Consider the following 20,717-nt stretch of genomic DNA (forward strand, 5'->3'; position numbering starts at 1 on the left):
ACAAAGAGGCAATCCATGGAATGGGAGAAGGTATTCACAAATGACACTACAGACAAAACGCTGATATCCAAGATCTATAAATAACTCCTCAAACTCAACACATACAAAACAGATAACCACGTCAAAAAATGGGCAGAAGGGGACATCTGGGTGGCTCAGTGGGCTAAAGCCTCTGCCTTGGCTCAGGTCATGATCCCAGGGTCCTGGGATCAAGCCCCACATCAGGCTCTCTGCTCAGCAGGAAGTCTGCTTCCCTTCCTCTCTCTGCCTGCCTCTCTGCCTATCTCTGATCTCTGTCTGTCTGATAAATAAATAAAATCTTAAAAAAAAATGGGCAGAAGACATGAACAGTCACTTTTCCAAATAAGACATACAAATGGCTAACAGACACATGAAAAAATGTTCATCATCATTAGCCATCAGGGAGATTCTCAATCAAAACCGCATTGAGATAACACCTTATACCAGTGAGAATAGCCCAAATTCAAAAGACGGTAAACAACATGTGTTGGAGAGGATGTGGAGAAAGGGGAACTCTCTTACACTGTTGGTGGGAATGCAAGTTGGTGCAGCCACTTTGGAAAACAGTGTGGAGACTCCTTAAGAAATTAAAAATAGAGCTTCTCTATGACCCTGCAATTGCACTACTGGGTATTTACCCCAAAGATACTGATGTAGTGAAAAGAAGAACCATCTGTACCCCAATAGCAACAATGGCCACCAAACTGTGGAAAGAACCAAGATGACCTTCAATGGACAAATGGATAAAGATATGGCTCATATAAACAATGGAGTATTATGCCTCCATCAAAAAAGATAAATACCCAATTTTTGTATCAACATGGATGGGACTGGAAGAGATTATGCTGAGTGAAATAAATCAAGGAGAGAGAGTCAATTATAGGTTTCACTTACTTGTGGAGCATGAAGAATAACATGGAGGACATTGGGAGATGGAGAGGAGAAGTGAGTGGGGGGAAATCAGAGGGGGAAACAAACCCATGAGAGACTTTCGACTCTGAGAAACAAAACAGAGTTATGGAGAGAAGGGGGGCAGGGGGTTGGGTGAGCCTGATGGGTATTAAGGAGGGCACGTGTTGCATGGAGCACTGGGTGTGGTGCATAAACAATGAATTCTGGAACACCGAAAAGAAATAAAATAAAATAAAATGAAAAAAAAAATAAAGACATGAAGATGCAGGAAAAAAAAAAGAAAGACATTAGGTGATACCTATACATTTAAAAGAAGAAGCCAGGAGAGCAAACAAAAACAATACCAGTAATATAAAATGCGCTGATACCAATGGTAGATATGCCTTGAGATTATCCAGGAAAGGACAGTCTCAGTATAAAATTAAAATACCTAACTTTTGAGATGGTTCTAACTAAGTACAAACCAGGTAAGAGCTAGCTACGAGATGTTAAAGCCTATGGCTCTATTTTGAGGTTCATCGAACTTCATCATATGCTTTAATATAATGCTAAATACTTAGATAGTTTAATAAATTTAAGTGCTATAAAATTTGTTAAAGTTAAGGAACCATGGACCACAAAATTAATGTATTTATCCTGTTCTTTTTATTCTCCAAATATTTAAAAGAATAGCAACCTCACAATCATTTCACATATAAAATAAAAATTTTAATGTTACATTTTCTGACTTAAGTCAGGTTGGGTCCTCAACAAACAACTGTATTTTTTTGAATAGCAATTTAGGTAAGTAGGTTTAGACAGCATAAGAAGATCATATATGCAAAGTATGCTTTCTATATATCACAATTGTTAAGGTTGAATTTGTAACAAATCTAAAGACATTCAACCTCCTGGTGTGTACCTCAGATCCCCCTACCAATATCTGTCAACCTGTGTAAAACAGACATATATAACACAATAGTAATCTTTTGGGTAAAATTTGATGACTGAAGAAAGTCTTCTGGTCTAGATCCTTATTGGGGCAGGAACACAGCCTAAGGAAAGAAAGAAAAAAAAAAGTAATACATGCATGAAATTTTTTCCCTGGACAATTTTGATAGTAATAAAGACTAGATACTAGATACTAGATACATGCACAGGTTGCTTTACTGTTGAAATACGATACTTGACTATATCTCTTCTGTGATTTCCTAGTAGATTTCAAGGAAACTGTTGAACTGAAATGAAGTCTTTTCTTATCAATGGAATTTTAATATCAGATATTTGGGATTAAGGTTATCCTATTTATATCAGAAATAAATTTTGTGCAGATTAGCTTATTCTTTATCAATAAAATTTGGGAATAAGAGTTGTAGACTATAAACCATAACAATAATGGAGAAAAAAGTAATATAGATATTACACCAGTAAAATACATTCTCTAACGCAAAATTGCAATAATTTCTCTTAGAACAATTCGCCTTTAGTTTTTCACATCCGAATTGGTCAGCTGGCACTTTATAAACCAAGTTCACACAAATTTGCAAGATGTACTATTCTGCACATTTAGTGACATATGATGTAAGCACTATCCAGGGCTGTTTGGCTTCCTCCTACTTTTACACTCTTCACATAATAAGCAAATGCAGGCTGGGGGTGCTCTAGACTCATGAAAACCAGAGGGCTTTCTGGATTTATAGGAATCATCACAACATGCAAACAGCTATCTTGGATGCTAATAATTTGTATCTGATACAAGAATTGGAACAAAGATGTACACATTAGTAAGGGGCACTAGAGCTCTAACTTACCTTTAACTTAAAGCTTACTGATTAAGTTTTAGCTTAATACACTTTCTTATTTCTGGAATGGAATTTTAGAACATGGCCAAGGGATACGAAAACCTTGGACATGGGGCTACCACCTGAAACTCTTTTATTTTCAGAAAGAAAAAACAGTAAGAAATAAAGGAGGTATTTAAATCCTCTTCTTGCAAGCAATCAGAAATCAGCTTTACTTGTGTGTAGGTTTTGAGTGTAAGAAATGAAGAGCCTTCAAGCCTTCCTAGGGCCTCCTTAAAAGCCCCCTAGTTCAAATTCACCCTTACAGGTTGCTATTCTCCGAGGAAGGAGGAAAAGAAAATTTGCACTGACCCAGCTCGTGATTTACATACAGAGAGCAAATAAATGAATGGAGTGGGGGATGGGGCAGTGAGAAGCAATGTGTTTCCTTTTCAACCGCAGAAAATAAGATTACTTACCAAGAACATTTTTATCCAGGGCAAATGTTTATTCCCTCTATCATTCGGCGCCTCAGTCTCTGCAAGAAATCAATTTTCCACTCTACCTTTCCCTCCTATTTCTAAAAAGAGAGCGAGAGAGGCGGATAATGCTTAAGCATCAGGGTCCAGAGGAAGACCGAGCAGAGGGCAAAAGACTCCCACGGCGCTCTTCATCCAGATCCGAGCTCGGGGAGTGAACCCATGGGGAGGGAGGGATCTTCTCTAAGGAGGGTACCGAGGGTGGCGAGGGGGAATCCTTTCACGGCCAAAATATAAATCATCTGCAAAGAGAATTACCGGCCCCTCAGTCACACAAGCAATTCCCTGGGGAAGTAGGTTTCCAAGAGGGAAGGGAAGTTCTTCAATGGAAAGAGAGAGAGAGACAGAGAGAGAGAGAGGAGAGAACCTAGGATTCGGGTTTCGGGTTTGGGCTCGGAGAAGGGACGGAACCATGGAGGGCAAAAGAGAGAAGGCATAAAGCTCATCTTACCCGATCGATCGGGCGATCGTGTGGGCCGTATCGGGACGCGAAAATGGCAAGACCACGCGTTCGGCAGCAAAGCCACTGCTAGCACCCTCTCCCTCGGTCCCTGGGCAGGACTCAGAGAGGACGCGAGAGCCTCCCCGCCTGTCACCCGCTCCCCCGGGAACCGTCCTCGGAGCCTCCCAAGCTCTAGCTTCTGAAACAAGGCATTTGGAGCTGAGGTTTCGGATGGAGGTGAATGGCCTCGAGTCGCGGGCTGCAGCATCCTCCGAGAAAACCGGACCTGGGAGAAAACCGCTCCTGCTGCCGCCGCGGCAGCTCCTAACCGCGGTTCCGAGCCCCCTTGCCTGCGCCTCGGCGCAGCGCCCCCGAAAGCGCCCGGCGACTCGGCCTCATCCGCATCTTCAGCCCTTCGACCCCCACCTCCTCCCCACCCCATGCAAATCGCTGATGATTTGGTCATCCTAAAGTGACCACAGTGGTTTATTTGGGGGGGGGGGGGTTAGCTGTGCTGGGCTTCCTTACTACGCCTCCCTCAGTCGCTGCGAGCAAGGGAGTTCAAGGGAAATCCTAGTGAAACACACTGATGGAATACTATTAATCCTAATAATCATGTTCCCAGCGCAGGTAACTCTTAAAGAACTGAGAGTGGGAAGATCAGAGCAGGATTTCAGAAGCAGTGCCCTCTTGAATTCTCATTGGATCCTTCCCAGCAGCCTCAATCATTCTTGCTGCTGTATCTTTCAGGATGACTAGAGCTTTGCTCACTAGTTCTCTCTTTATCTCTTGTCTTCAACACATCCTTTTACTTCTCTTTGCAGATTTATCTGTATTTCAACTCCTGTTCTCCGGGGTTACACAGCTTCTATTTCCCCCCACGGTGTGGGCATGTACAGTCAGTAAATTTCACTTTGTCTGCCTAAGGATCATTACAAATAAGCCCCCACCCCCCAAAATAAAAGGCACCTCTCGCACATTTTTTTCTTTTCCTTGGAGGTTCATGGCTTTCTGTGTAACTGGTTTTTAGGTGGTTACATGCCACCAGGAACTGCTGATTTTTTCAAAGTTCCACCACCCTGCAGCTCATCACTATTTTGATTTGGAAGATCATGGAATATCTGTTTGAATCCTGGATATATTTTTCTCACAGTCATCTTGCTTCCTGAAATGTCCTTTGGTAAGTTATTCTCCTTATATTTTATTAGAAATTGATTGCTAGTGTTATTTTAAATAAGCTTTGTTTCAGCAATATCTTATTGTAAAGATATTTTTGTTACTTTCAGAACTCAAAGATCTATGCGACTGTTCATTAATTAGTATATTAGTTGCAATTGTGCTACTAAGATAGAGCCCACGTAATGAATTATCCCATCACCTTTTACATTATTTATTTCTGTCCTCCTTTATATTACAGGTTATAGGAAACATTAACCATTCCTCCCCCCTCCCATTAATGCTTCTTGGCACACATTCTTGTGCCATTTGAAAGGTCAAATTTTATATGTTTATCTAAGAGTAAGCTTAAACCTTCTCACAATTTCAGGGTCTGAGAAAGTTCACTGGTTTCTGATCTTCAGAAGGTTGTTCAGGTCAGCATTTGTTCATTGCAAGCAATTACATGACTGAAGGAAGACTTTTGTAAAGTGTATTTTTATGGGTTTAGCAGGACACTAAACACTAAAAGCCACTCTACGGTAAGAAGAAGAGTGGGAGTTTGAAGTGCACCATTTTTTTTTTTCTTACAATATCCCAAATCACACATGAACACATTATTGTGGGCATTGCATTTCAATTCAGACATCATATTTAGTACATTTCTGATTTCATGAATTTAGCTGATGAACAGCTAATTGGACACGGAGTGCTCATTTCAGAGGAAGAGGGCTATCAGAAGAAAGCACTGATTATCTGGATTCTAATAAATTGAAAATCAGGGACAGACTTTATATTAAAAAAATTAATTACCTCACTCTTCACACTTGTTCAACCCCCAGACTCAATTTTTAATAAGTATGTTAAAGCGTCAGTGTTTTTTGCTTTTATGAACATTTTTTATGGGTTTACCTGACATTATGAGTATCACTTCCCCTTTAAGTATAGGTATGCTGAGGAACATTTAAATCTTAGCTTTTACTTCACATATTGACAAGGACATGGTATTAATTAAATGTCAAGCCTACATGTATTGCAGTCTCTAATACATACTAAGGTTTTAGAGTTTTCCTGTGACACCCCCTCCCCCTTGCCCAGCCCCCATCAAAACAAGTTCCTGGGTTCTACATTTTCTCCTTATTGGGGTGGATGGAGGTGAGAACCTATTGTTTAAGCTTTTCTTTCTTTCCTTATGTCTTTCTTTTTTCCCCTTCATTTCCTTTCTTTTTTTCTTCTCTCTCTCTCTCTTTTAAAAATTTCTCAGAAAGAGCTATCCCCGTCCTCATTGATGGCTGACGCGACGACCTAAGTAATGGTTTTTTTTTTTTTTTTTTTTTTTTTTTTTTAATTCAAAAGCCCTTTTAGTTTCCAGACATAAAAGTACTCCAGCTGCAGCGTCACCCCAGCCCCCAGTCTCGGTATTCAAGGGCTTCCCCCCTCGGCTCCCACCACCAGCCCATCAGAGCAGGGCTGAGACTGTGGTCCGCACCACTTGGCGCCCCTCACCCGTCCCTAGTTTCTACCTGGTCTCTCCTTCCTAGTCTGGTCGTCCTGCCTGACAAGTGCCATCAGATGCCGCGACTCTAGTTTCAGAAACGAGGGCTTGGCATAATTCACCAATTCAAGATTCCTCTTTGGAGGACTGGTGCTATTGCGCAGGGGTGGAAGGGGGTGGGGGGTAAACACACACACACACACACGCGCACGCACACACACACACACACACACACACACACAACCCCCAAACGCAACTTTCAGTGCAGTCAGATCTTTCCTTCTTAGCCTAGTCTACTCCAGTCAAGCCCAGCCCTACGCTGGTAGGTAAGTGCGCTCTGCTGTCTGGAGCCTGAAACTCCAGCTTGCGAGGGGGACAGTTAGGTCCGCGAGGCTGCGCGGCCAAGGACGCTTTCAGCAGAGGGCTAGCAACAGGCGACCGAGCCTGGCGATTTCTCCGCAGCTCCCGGCAACGCCTAAGCCACCTGGGCGCGGGGAGCGCGGACGACAAGGTGTCCGGTCGCCTGGCCGGCCGCGGGCGCTGGGCTTGGTGCTGGGTGTGGGGATGGCGGCGCGGGCAGGGAGCGGGTCCCGCACGCTGCGGGGCTAGCGCAGGCTCCGCACTCAGCCCCTGCGGCTCGCTGTGCTCGGGGTGGGCACGGGCAGCTCCGGTGCGTAGGGCGCGTCGGGGGGTCGGGGGGGTCGCCTCCGTGCCTCACGCTCCATTTCCAGCCTGCTTTGGGCCAAACTTGAGCAAAACCTCTTTTCTGAGAGGACAGACTTGGGAGCACTAGACTCTTATCAACGCCCTTTTGCATTTGCATTTTTTTTATTTATTTATTTATTTATTTATTTATTTATTTATTTATTTATTATTTTTAATGAGCTATAGCCTAAGACTCATAAATGACGGCTTTTCAGCATGCCTGCTTCATGAAACCATAATCGCCTTGTTCATCCCCCTGCTTAGTCGAGCTTCAGCTTGCTCACTGACTTCTCAGGCTCTGTGTTTGAGTATCACTGCTCGTCATTCCCTCTCTCTGCCTTCACCGACTGGTCAGTCCCCAACTGGGGAATCTGGGGGGAGGTGGAGTGTGTGTGTGGGGGGGTGCGGAGAGCTGGGTTTCAAATTAGAGCTGGAGCTTGCAATACAAGGTTGAAGTTGAAGCAAAGAGTGAGGTTGGGAACCCTCTGGCTTATCTGAGACGCACTTTCAAGTTGGGCTTTTATTTTTCTGTGTCCCTTTTTCTGGAGGGGGGGGGGAAGCAGGAGGAGCTGGGACCCGAGCGCTCCCCTCGGTGTCCGCCCGAGAGGGGGTGGCGCCTCTCGGCCGCGGGTTCCTGCCGTTTCCGCAGCCAAGCAGTGGCAGAGAGTTTAGGTCTCTGATGGCTGTGCTCCCAGCCCCTAAGAGTTGAACCAGAGAGTGTTTGACTCTGCACCAGGTCGAGAACGTGATCAGCCTTGTAGAGCAGAGACCTCCTTCTAATGGGAATCCTTTTGGGAATCGCTGGGGAGGCTTTACCTCCGGAGATGCCCCTTTCGAGCTGTGTGAGATGCCAGCCAGAGGCTTGAAAAGAGGAAGAGGAGACTGGGGTTGCAAGAGAACCCTAGTATTGCTTACCAATATCCTAGCCAGGCAGATGCATGTAAGCAAAGAAGAGAGCATCAGGGTATAAAACTGTCACAACCGCTTGGAAGACAGATTCAGAATTTGGGGACTTTTGCATGCTGTTTAGATTTGTTTGTCATCATGCAGTTAAGCAGGTAAGGACTGAATGTCTATATTTTATTGACAATCATATAACCTGTATGTGACCCATCCTGGGATCATTTTTCCCTGTTTCAAGCGATGGGATACATGTATTTTCAGATGGTTCTGCTATGATGCATAACTTCTTAGTATTCATGTTGGTGAACCCTTTAAATCCATTTAAATGCTTAACAATGTTACAAAAATCATACACTGGGCAGAGGTGAAGGGAAGAAATGGGAAGGTGCAGAGTTGGAGGAAGAGATGCATAACCCTAATGAAGTATGTAAAATAGTAGTTGCAGAAATGCCTTGAAATAGTGCTCCTTTTAAGGTCACAGACCTTAATATAAGGACAACTGGAGAATTATAAAGGGCATCTTGAACTAGTAATTTAATTTTGACTACTTGAGAGAAATGTGTAGTGGGTTATAGCCCTGTTACTTTCTCAATTTCAAAAAAAAAAAAAATCTTGGGGTAGAGGTTGGTTGGGTTTTCAAACAGGGTAAGAAAAGGGTTTGCCTAAGGCTATGTTACTTGTGACCCTAGTATAGAAATCTTTGGTCTGGAAAACCAGTTAGAAACTGAAAAAAATAAATCAGAAAATTATAATAAATCTTCCATAAATAAGGCCTTTTTAAATTCCAGATTTTGTCGATGCAGTCCATAAATTTCTCCTATTTAGATTAGACAGAAAACTTATTTAAAATGACAACATATTTTGAGTGTATGAAGTTTTGTTATTATTATTGATAATGTTTTGTGATGTTCTGCTTACATGTTGAAGGAGTCTGGAGTCCCCACAAAATGAAGCAAAAAATTAATAAAGCACAACCCTTAAACTATTCCATTTATTTCTAACATTTTCTCTTTTCTAAGATATTGTATTTAAGATTTTCTCTGGAAATATTTTTAGTGCTTACATTTATTGAAATGGATCCCCTGATCAATAATTTTTCTGCTTGTAAGGCTCACTGATAGCATCTTGAAAATATAAGAAAGATAATTGAAACTTTGGGTAATAAAATTGCAAAGTTACAGTGCTTTTCTTAAAAGGGAGTTTGAGGAAAGAGGTAGTTTTTACTTCAGTAGAGAAAGTAATTTGTCAATGAGTTTCAATTCCTCAATTCTTTTGCATTTTGCCTTCTAGAGTTTTATTGTAATGAACATGTTCAGTGTGTGTGTGTGTGTGTGTGTGTGTGTGTGTGTGTGTGTGTGAGAACGCCCACTTTTGGGTGGGTGAGAACATATTTATTTAAATCTACATTGCTTAATAATGTTTTCCACATGAAATAGACATGACACATATATGATTAATTTCATTTATCACTTAATCAGATCAAATGTATTCTAGTGCCTCATGAAATATTTTCCTAAACTCAACATTATAATGGAGTTGTAGGCTTTTCAAATATAAAATACAGTATATCTTGGTTTTCTTCATGCAAAATGATTGGCATATTACAGTTAAGTAGATCAAACCTAGGTAGGAAGAAACCTTGGGATTCTAAAAGAATGTGTGTGTTTGTGAGAGTGTGTACGTATGTGTGTGTGTGTAACTATATATACATATTCATATACAAAATTAACCTTATTACTAGGTTTGTATGTTCTTTAAATAAAAATGGAATTTCTTTTCAGATTAGTGCCTTTGTGTGTTTCTCTCTACAAGTGCAAAGAACTTAATGGGTGGGACTTCAAAACTTTGATACTTTGTTATCAACCTATGCTTCAGTTTCCTATATTCCCTCTTATTTTGATTTTTTTCATATTATCACTAAAATGAGCAGTTACTGACCAGAATAAGTGTCTGAAATTCCAGTCATCTAAAAATCAGGTGTTAGTCTGAAGTTTAGATACAAACAGCAATGTAACACCAATCTGTGGCATGTTGAGTACAAATTTAGCTTTCATGAAAAAATAATCACAAAGGTATTTGGATATTATGACTATGACTTATGATTAATGAGGTAGGCTTCTAAGATCTCAACATTTTTCTCTTTACTCTTAACAGTGGGTTATCTTGAAATGTAGAGTAAGATGGTTTTAGGATTCTTTCCTCAATGTCAGTTCCAGTTCTACTTCCTAAATACGAGCTTAGTGAAATTTCTTGACCACTCTTCATTTATTTTTCTCAACTTTCACCTGAGGAAAATAATATCTCCTTTATAGCATTGTTACAGATAAATGACATAAGAAGTGATGATGCCTTAAATAGACAAACATGCAATGAAAAAAACTGTATTTTGAGAAGATATCATTTACATTTATTTTTTTTTTTCATTTTGGTTAAAGTTCTCATTCCATGAAAAAAGTAATGAGGTTGACAACTTAAAAAAAAATTAGTATCAAATATACTTAGTCTCTATTGGTCTATGGTGTTATGGTTTCTAATGGGTTTAAACAATATTTTCTGTTTGTTTTGATATTGTGTAGCTAAAAAACAAAACAAGTTCAAGAATACATTCCTTGAGTCACATTAGTTCTTAATTACATTATATTTACCTTGGCTTTTATGCAGTTCTGGGACAGTAGTCACATTTACAAAAATAGTTACTCTTGATTAACTTTTCAGTATCATTTAGTGAAAAGAAAGTCTGATTTCTTATCAAATTTATACTATTAACCTGATAATTCCTGTCACTTTGATTAAAGCAAGATAAAAATATTCACATGTAGCAACTTTAAAAGTGGAAAAACTAAAAAAAATCAGACTTTTCAAGCATCATTTATAAATTAATATTCAGTTTACCAGAATAAATTAGGAGATGTATGACATTGTTGATGTTTTAATTTAGCAACTACTTGGATATTTTCATTTAAACATTTAGGAATGTATCTCTATTCACTGTTATATGGTTTTATGATTTTAATATTTATAGTCCATAAGTTCTAAAGAAAAACAAAAATAATTTGGGTTTGAATACTATTGATTGCTAATAGATTATTAAAAGAAGGGATAACGTAATAATACTTATTGTAGTATAGAAAAAAAAGATTCTCTAAAGCTGAAATTTTATCATGAACAGTAATGACTTTTCTGTTGAAAATATATCTGGAAGTTTCTTCAATCATTCTTTTATTTTTTTAAGTGATATCAAACACCCACTGTAACCATTTTATATTGGTCATCAAATATCCTCATCAATAACATTTTAAATCTTTCATTATTATCATTTCAGGACATATTTGATGAGTTATTAAGAACATTGGTATCCAATTACTAATATGTACAACTGTCCAGTTACAAAATCTCTATAGATTATGATGTCATAAACTATGAATCCACGTTTCTATACTTAATATATGAAATAAAGTATTCATGCATACAATTCTAGGATATTTTTCAATTTTATATTGAAAATAAGTAATCATGAATAACTAGTTGATGCTCTATAATTGAAATAAACCCAATTATGATTCTCTAACCAATTTCTTTTCCCCTAAGATTGAAAAATAAAACTAATATATTTTAATGAGTTGACTGGATTCCTAGGTATTTACCATGAAACAAATAGTTGTGTTGATTTTTAAAATATTTCATTTTAACCAAGAAAGTGTAAATTCAGATGTTGAAAAATGACATACATCCTAAAAAATTAAGAGGTCTCAGATTCTTACTCTTCCATATACATTGTTATTTCTTAAACACAATGTATAATTTCTCACAATTTTTACTTTTTATTAAATTTTCAGTTAAAAATAGCCTTTATCCTCAGTTAGACCTATTTTTATTTATAATTAATGTTTTAGGAGTGTTTCTTTTAATGCCTAAACCCTAATTTACTCAGATATAGATGCCTTTGAAAGCACCCAAAGCATAACAAATTCCCTTTAATAGCTAATAAAGAAGCTACCATGTTATAGTTCCAGCAAATTAAATCTATAAAATACCCATTTATTGATTAAATTAATAAATATGTTAACATTACATTCAAATGTATTGTAGCTCTCTGCTATATAAGAATTATTGTCTCATAATGGTGTGTTTCATTTAAATTCCATTATAGAGTTATTGTGAAAGAATACTTATAGATAGACTTATTCTCCCTGATTTCTGTGAATATCAGCCAACCTCATCAGGATTGAGCTGTTTTTTATTAACTTTTCTGAAGTCTTGCATTTTGTTAATTTTAAAAGCTATCTCTAGAATATTGCACTATTAAAAAACAATCTTGCCTTGGGAAGAGCAGAACTGAGTAGGCATGCATTTTAGATTTTCGCTGTCAAATAGTGGCCAGAATATAAGCACACTGTTACTTTATAGATTCATTAAACACTTATTCTCACAACTGGAAAACATTTTCTTTAAAATGTGTCAGATGATGTCCACAGATGCAAGGTAGTTTGGGGAAAAAGTGATTTAATCTAACTAAAAAAATATTTAAAAAAATTAAAACTATGTTCAATCAAGCATCAGATTATCAAATCACATGTTGTATATATGTGTTCTTTGTAATTTGTGATATCTTTGATAGTCAAACCTTTTAAGATACAAGTTTTTCTTAACAGCTCTCAGATATGCAATTTAATACTGTGTGCAGAAGCTTCTTCTGTTGTAGCTAAAGTAAATATAGAACAAAATTAATTCAATCAGGAAGTCCTGGTGTAGACAATACATTTAAGTGTCTTTCATGTCTTTAGTAGGTAACATTTCTGATAGTTTGAAAATCAGACCTCTAAATTTCCATAGAGATGATAGAACAGTCTTTTTCAGAAGTGAACACCTGTTAAACAATAAACAGTTTAAACTTTTAGAAGAAAATCATTAAAGGTTACATAAATTTTGCAGCAAAGTTGTTAAAAAATGATCCTTTTCGATAATTAACTCATGCTTCTCTCAATATTTTCTTATATAATGGCAAAGATTAACATACAGGCTAAGTATAGCTTACACAAAACATTCAAATTGCATGACTTTTTGATTGTTCATTCAGACCTGTCACTAATAAACAAAGACAAAGTTAAGTACATTTTATAAATGTGGTAAGTATTGTTTTGGAGATTATACTATGGAATAATGTGACAGACCAGAAGTCTCCAAAATAGAATAAAAAGGATCTGCCTATTATTAATCAACAACAGTAACAACTAGAAAGTTGGGTGTGTTTTTTTTGTTGTTGTTGTTTCTTTTTACAAATTTCATTCCAAAAGGAGTTTTAAACAACTTAACATGAACTCAAAAACTTTATTGAAAGAGCAATTATTATGGAATATGTGTTTCCCAATTTGTAAGCTGTGCTCTTTTGTGCTTATGAAAAGTTTCAACAATTACCCAAAAACAACATTTTCACATTGTGAACCGAGAGAAGGGAATCCAGTCTTCTCTGTGAATTGAAACTTAAAATTTATAGCTAAAGAAAAGGGACTCCTGAACAAATTCTTAAGAGATACTCCGCATACCTTTTAAAATTAAATTTAAAACTTTTTTTTTTTTAATAAAGTACTTATTTTAAGCATCTTTCTCCCCTTGTGTGGAACCATAGCTTATGGATCTATAAGCCTCTTTTCCCGGAACACACAGATTTTTGTAATATATCCCTTCTTATTTGAGAACTTTTAGATCGGGCACAGATTATTGACTTTTTAAAATTTTTATTATTATTTTTTTAGAGAGGGAGAGAGAGAATGCCAAGTAGACTCCCTGCTGAGAGCACAGCGAAGACAGGGCTTGATCCCATGACCCTCAGATCATGACCTGAGCTGAAATCAAGAGTTCGTTGCTTAAGAGTCTGAGCCACCCAGGCGCCCCTTGATGTTTTTTAAATGTATAGCTATCTTTATACTTTGGCTAATTATGTTTGAATGGTGACAAAACAATGGAGGAAATTAACTTTGAACACTCACATTCCCTCTCAGAACTCTAGCAGGTTTTCATTTGTATCTGTCATCCATCCATGAAATGCAGATGTTTTATAATCATAAAAAGATAGGCCAGGATGAATATGAAAGATCACTCCTGTCATTACTCCATTTTAAACCTATGCTTGACAGCTGCTATTTAAGAAAATCAATTCTGATTTAAAGAATCAGCGCCTTCATATAAATAGCTGTGATTTACTGTTTAAAATATTTATTTCTCATCAATAATATTGAGTCAGTAAGGTAAACAAGAGTTTTATCTAGCTCTCTGCATGATTCTTTCATCATAAAAGTGACAAAAATGTAACATGCTTTCCTCTATTTTAGCTATAGATTTGTAGAGGTCTAAATTGAAGATGACAATTTATTTACTCAGGATTTGAAACTACACAACTATTAACTGTTCATTAAAATTTATTTATTACCAAATTTCAGTTTCAGGTAATTCCCATAACATTGATACCTGTGGTTATTATTTAGAAGGTAATTTCTGACAAGTTCAGACAACATGATTTTAAAAATTACCGCTAGTGCATACTTGATACTCTCAGTATAGCTAATCAGTTAGACATAACAATGTCCCTTTTATGCTTTCTTTATAATATCCTTCAAAAATCTGGCTTTTTTATGTAAAAATTATTTTCAAGAACATAAATTGTTTTTCATATTGATTTATTTTGCTCTTTTTTTAAAAAATATATTTATTTATTTTAGAGAGACAGATACAGAAAGAGAGCATGAATAGGATCAGGGATAGAGGGAGAGGAAGAGAGAGAATCTTTTTTTTAAGATAATTTTTAATTTTTTTATTAACATATAATGTATTATTAGCCTCAGGGTACAGGTTTGTGAATCGCCAGCTTTACACACTTCACAGCACTCACCATAGCACATACCCTCCCCAATGTCCATAACCCCACCCCCCTTCTCACAACCCCCCTCCCCCCAGGAACCCTCAGTTTGTTTTGTGAGATTAAGAGAGAATAAGGGAGAGAGAGAATCTTAAGCAGGCTCCCCACTCAGCCCAGAGCCCAATGTGGGGTTTCATCCCAAGACCCCCAGATTACAATCTAAACCAGAGTCAAGAGTTAGACACCCAACGGACTGAGCCACGCAGGTACCTCTCACTTTGCTTTTCTTTTGAAATTTAGTATCTTAAGTTCTCTATAACTTTCTAAGTTTGAAGACAATTTGAGGTATTTTAGAAGTTAAAGTAATCTAGTGACAAGAATGGTCCTTGAGAATACCAGATATTTTCACACTTGTATGTTCGGGAAAAATAGAGCATATTATCAGGAAAGACTTCAGACAAGCTACAATATACGACCAATATCAGGCACTACAGGACTAGCTACCACATGAAAATATTGGCCATCCCGGCATCTTTGGCAAATGGTAAGATGTGCATTCTTCAACTAGAAACACAGAGTTCTAACATGCCCTCCTTAGATGGTGGTTTAGAGGGCACTGGAGAATGGTAGATAAAAATTTAACTACTTGTTGCTGGATTGGTTTGCTTATTGTAAATCATCTCTTTTTGTTGTTAGTTTTGGTTCATTTTAAAAAGTATTTATTGATCAATGGTTTGCACTGGGGTACACCTTGGAAATATAACAATGAAAAGATGTAACAATTGTACATAAGAGGCTTACAGGTTTTTTGGTATTTGTAGTACATTTTGTTTTAATTAATCCACAAAGGCAAATTTAATACTTGACCACTCATTTTATTTTCACACATGTTCAATTTTGATATTAAAAATCTAATTCTCTTAGAGGGAAGAAGAAGTTTGTCATATTCCTCAGTATAAATATAGGTCAATAAAGAATGAATTTTCTATCCAGTTAGAAGATTATTATAAGAGAAATGTAGGAACCAGGACGGTTGTGCAAATAAAACCATAACAATTCTCAGAGTAATGACTTCGTTGACATTTTATCATGATTTGTGTTGTTTTGTTTTGTTCTTAAATGTTAGCTTATTTTTAATGACAGTATTTCCAACGTGTTATACCTTTTATTTTTTAGTAACTAAAATTAACAACAACAACAAAAAGATTAACATTATAAGAATTTACTTTACAAATTTAATTTTCTTATTATTCGGGCGTTCTCTGGGCCAAATTATTTTATTAATGCTATAGATGCATTAGTGAATAAAAGAGATACAAATACTTGCCTCATGTTGCTTGTACTGGAATTGCAGTGGTTATAACATTATTATAGGAATTATTGAAGAATTATAAGAATTACCCTTTGAATTTAATGATATCTGTAAGGAAGACTAGAAGACAAGTTTAGGAGTCCACTGACAATATTTATAACCATACACTCCTAGGTTAAAAACACTTGAACACTTTCTATAGATGAGTAAAAAGAACCTGGAAATTATTATTTTGAAATAAAAAAAAATTCTGTGGACTACTAATCAGTACCTTTTAAACAAACTTTAATAATTTTACTGGACTTTCCTTGAAAGTGCCTTAAATGTAATATTTCCTTTGTGTGCGACTTCAGAAGGTATACTCCTATTTATATATCTCCATATAATAACTTCTAATTAAATAGCCCATTTCACCTTATAGCCCTGCTTAACTCCAAGGTAAATTTTGGTTCTATTCTAGAACAAGAGATTTATTGTCCATTTGGTTCCAAACATCAACATTTCTATACTTCAGCCCAGCACTATGTCTTAGTCGTAAACTATATTAGTTTATTATTATTTTTTTACAACGGTATAAATGCTTTCACTGAACAACAATTTAGTATTACACTTTTAGTTTTTATCCAGGATCATTATTGAAAAATTTTTTTAAAAAGCATTTTTAAAACTTTGCAAAACTGTGACTGAAGTCATTATCCGTAAAGTCAGAGGCAAAATCTTTATTGTGCTTGTATTTGCATAGTACTTACAGTCCTTTTTCAAAATGATTTCCCCAAATCTCTTTAAATTGATAATTATGTGGGATGCCTGGGTGGCTCAGTGAGTTAAGCCTCTCCCTTCGACTCAGGTCATGATCTCAGCGTCCTGGGATCAAGTCCTACACTGGGCTCTCTGCTCAGCGGGAAGCCTGCTTCCCCCCCCCCCCCCCCCCGCCTACTTGTGATCTCTCTTTCTCTCTCTGTAAAATAAATAAATAAAATCTTTTAAAAAAATAAATATGCACTTATGTGACAAAATTATTTTACTGATGAAAATTGTTTTATTCTCCTTACAAGCCAGGATGTTTTATTTATTATTATTATACAAGAAAAAGCAGAATCTTATTCCTACTTACAGTAACCATATTAAATACAGATGTCTGTAACTATTATTTCCATTCCATTTCTATATGTATATATATATATATATATAGATTATTTTAATCTTTATTTTTAAAGTATTTATTTATTTTACCATTGATTATATCTCCTATGCTGTACTTTTCATCCTTGTGACTTATTCATTCCATAGTTGGACGCCTATATCTCCCACTGTGCTTCATCCTCCTCCTCCCACCCCACATCATCCATCAGTTTGTTCTCTGTATTTGTGGATGTTTCTGCTTTTTTGTTTGAAATTTTTAAAGTCCCACACGTACATGAAGTAATATGATATTTGTCTTTCTCAATCTGACTTATTTCACTTCGCATAATATCCTCTAGATCCATTCATGTTGTCACATATGGGAAGATCTCATTCTTTTTTATGACACTATAATATTCCATTGTTGTCTTCTTCATTCATCTATTGATAGATACTTGTGTTGCTTGCATATCTTGGTTATTGTAAATAATGCTGCAATAAACATAGGGGTACATATATCTTTTCAAATTGTTGCTCTTGTTTTTCTTGTGTAAATACTTTGTACTGGAATTAATCGATCACAGTATTCTATTTTTAATCTTTTGGAGAATTTCCATACTCTTTTCCACAGTGAATGCTCCAGTTTGCATTCTCATCAACAGGGCAGGAGGTTTCTTTTTCTTCTTCTTCTTTTTTTTTTTTTTTTTTTTTTTTTACATTTTTCAAGCCATCACTTGTTACTTCTTGTTTGCTCAATTCTCACTGTTTTGTCAAGGATAAGGTATTATTTCATTGTGGGCTTGATTTTCATTTCCCTGATGATAAATGATGTTGAGCATCTTTTCATGTGTATGTTGGCCATCTGTATATCTTCTTTGGGAAAAAAAATCTTTATTTTAAACTCTTTTACTATACTAGTAATCAAAGATATTGATTATAATAAATTTTCAGAAGCCTTTCTCATACTCTACTTTAAAATTAGATTCTGCCATCTAAGTATACTAAACATCTTGCATCTGAATGTAATTATTTTCTGACCACTTTTCCTTATGAATTAAAATTAAGCACAATCCAAATCTTACCAAAGTATTTTGTTATATCACTTATGTTCAAAAGCCAAGATATTTTATGTTTAAAATATAAAGATAACCCAAGTGACTCTTGAACTTTGGACTTTTAAGAATTATATCACCTGATTTTGAAGAATTAAGGAATGGAATTCACCTTCTGTTCATTTTTTCTAATCAGCTCTACCATTAGGTAGTATCATTTAACTTCTTCTTTATTGGTAGGACAAGATTGTATTGACAGGATCAAGCAGGAGATTAGTTCCTTCTGCAGTATATACTCCTCAGAGGAATACTAACCCTCATTAAGAGGGAAAACACTTAAAGCTGTAATTCAGAGGCACTGTATTGCCTGATCAGCTAAAATAAATAATGAGAAGGACCCACTGGACTATAGGCTTAGCGGAGTTAAATCACTGGAAAAATTAACTTTTCAGGCTAATCTTAACCTATACAACATGATTTAAAACAAGTTAGTTAAAATTAAAAAACAGAAAACAAACAACAAAACAGAAAAGGAAAGTGAAAAAGTATAATAATAAAGCATTTCTAGCAGATTAATATAATGGCAATCTCTTGCTGGCTTAGGCAGACATAATGAAATATCCCATGAACAAAAGAAAAAAATAAAGGAATTCAGTTCAGCGTGTGTTCCAAAAATTTACCAGATCTAATGTTAATGTTAAACATTAGAGGCCACAAGGATTACTAAAACATAATCCCTGCCAGCAAGTCCTTCATAAACTGGTCATGTGAAAAAATGGGTTAAAAATGATAATAGTAACATATTTGTGGAAATCCATCTAATCAGCAGTTATTTTAATAATTTTCAAACTAATATATTGGAAAAGATTTAAAGTAGTTATTAACCCACAGGACATTTGTTTTTAAAATTGAAGAGGAATTGCTATTTCAAATAAAAATGCATTCTGTTATTTTTTAAGTTCCTGATTGGATACCTTAGTTTTCTGTAATACCTGAAGTTATATGCTTTTTTGCTTTAGGGATTATCACATCTTTTTTGTTTTTTTATAAATCTGTTTCCCTTTTATTGAGAGAAATTGAAAGAATTATCAATGCATAAGGAAAAGAAAAACAAAACAAAACAAAACAAAAATCCCTTTTGGTATAATTTCCAGATATACCAGTGACAAATCGCATAGCTAAAAGTCAGAATGACTTTTTTATTTTCCCCTTGTCTACACATGGTTTTTTACTTCAACAGGTGCACAAAGGAAAAGCTATCATTTCTCTATACTCCTGGTGGAATACAGAAAAGAGAGTGGCAAAATTCTGCCTATTTATATAGAAAATGATACATATAAAAGATTTTATATCTTGATGAATTTATTGACATCTTTATATAATAAAATGACTAATTCTACTCCATTAGGTTATTCAAAAATTTATTACCTTTAAATAAACAATGTCTAAATTAAGGAAGAACAATTTAAGGTCGTTTGAAGTCTAAAATTATAGCACATAACTGGTTATTTAACTAAAGCCATCAATTAATATGTCATTACTAAAGTAATGATGTAAATCATTGAATAATAGAGCTCTTATTTTTTATTAATTTTACTATATACAATATATAAGTCTCAAATGTGCAACAATGAAAATCCATATGTATATGCATATAGGTAGATGATGCATTAAATTATCCATATATCTTTGAATATGTTTACTAAACTTAATAGTTGAGTTTACCACTTTAGAAAAGCAATGCCTTTAAAATGATTTTCCTCATATCCAGGGATTTTTTCCTGCAAGTAATACTATAAAATATATATATATTTAGTGGTATTCTTGATTTTTCACATTATTATTCCTTAAAATAACAATTGCTAAAATGATCTTCATATTCTTGTCATTATCTGGCATTTTTGAGGACATAAGAAAACTGACCTTAATTAAAAATATATCATAGCATTTCAGCAAAATATTAAAATCACCTCGTTCTACTGAAATGTTATTAAGTGTCCCATTTTGAGACACGATCTCTGTTTTATGTATGTTGGATATTATTTTTCCTTTTTGCAATACTATAAAGCAATTTTTAGTAAGATTGCATCTTTAAGTCTTTCGGAGTAATATCGTAATTTCTCTGAAGAACGGAGAGGTAAATTAAATCATGCTGACCATTATTATACTTTTTAATCCAATAAATAATACATGTAATCGAAAAAAGTAGTTTTTTGATATTTTTAGTTTATGGTACATGTCTTTAAATATATGACACAGAATCACATTTAGTTGATTAAACTATAACTTTCATTGAAAAATTAAATTAGATGAAGCAGATATGCTTTGAAAACCTGTAATATGAAAACTTATATTATGAAAACCCATAATACTCAGATCACTTGGTTATAATAGACTGAGAAAAAACTCCCACTTTAATTTTTAATTTTATTTTATATTTCTAATA

The 20,717-nt window shown here is 35.5% G+C and overlaps 2 protein-coding genes across 9 annotated transcripts in view; one reads left to right on the forward strand and one right to left on the reverse strand.

The window, feature by feature from the left end:
• Nucleotides 1-1,619: 1,619 nt before the first annotated feature.
• Nucleotides 1,620-4,233, reverse strand: LOC309850301 (uncharacterized protein). 3 transcript variants are annotated; one of them, XR_014304177.1, is made up of 3 exons: nt 3,684-4,233; nt 3,173-3,273; nt 1,620-1,967 (listed from the first exon to the last, which is right to left on the reverse strand). XR_014304177.1 is itself a non-coding variant. In XM_082704054.1 (3 exons), the coding sequence occupies exons 1-3, from the start codon at nt 4,138-4,140 to the stop codon at nt 1,947-1,949; spliced, it is 537 nt and encodes a 178-aa protein (XP_082560180.1). In that variant the 5' UTR covers nt 4,141-4,233; the 3' UTR covers nt 1,620-1,946. The 3 variants fall into 3 exon arrangements, 2 of the variants coding, with proteins under 2 accessions (XP_082560180.1, XP_082560181.1); XM_082704054.1 differs by having other exon boundaries at nt 3,173-3,231; XM_082704055.1 differs by lacking the exons at nt 1,620-1,967; nt 3,173-3,273 and adding an exon at nt 3,280-3,474.
• Nucleotides 4,234-4,383: 150 nt separating this feature from the next.
• Nucleotides 4,384-20,717, forward strand: part of BRINP3 (BMP/retinoic acid inducible neural specific 3) — a 392,688-nt gene continuing 376,354 nt past the window's right edge. For 2 of the 6 annotated variants that reach the window (XM_082704048.1, XM_082704053.1), the window contains exon 1: nt 6,539-6,650. The gene's annotated coding sequence lies outside the window, so the exon portion shown is untranslated. Of the gene's footprint in view, nt 4,855-6,538; nt 6,651-7,360; nt 7,380-7,580; nt 8,088-20,717 lie in introns of those variants that run through there. The other 4 variants (XM_082704050.1, XM_082704051.1, XM_082704052.1 and 1 more) reach the window with 4 other exon arrangements.

The sequence above is a fragment of the Mustela nivalis genome (assembly GCF_964662115.1).
Source record: "Mustela nivalis genome assembly, chromosome: 16".
NCBI lineage: Eukaryota > Metazoa > Chordata > Mammalia > Carnivora > Mustelidae > Mustela > Mustela nivalis.

What these genes read in the sequence shown, in the direction of transcription:
- LOC309850301 (XM_082704054.1), bottom strand. Translation starts at nt 4,140, where the DNA reads ATGACCAAATCATCAGCGATTTGCATGGGGTGGGGAGGAGGTGGGGGT. An exon ending in ACGATCGCCCGATCGATCGG is followed by an intron (nt 3,232 to 3,683) that starts GTAAGATGAGCT and finishes GATTTCTTGCAG; the next exon opens with AGACTGAGGCGCCGAATGAT. An exon ending in CCTGGATAAAAATGTTCTTG is followed by an intron (nt 1,968 to 3,172) that starts GTAAGTAATCTT and finishes TTCTTTCCTTAG; the next exon opens with GCTGTGTTCCTGCCCCAATA.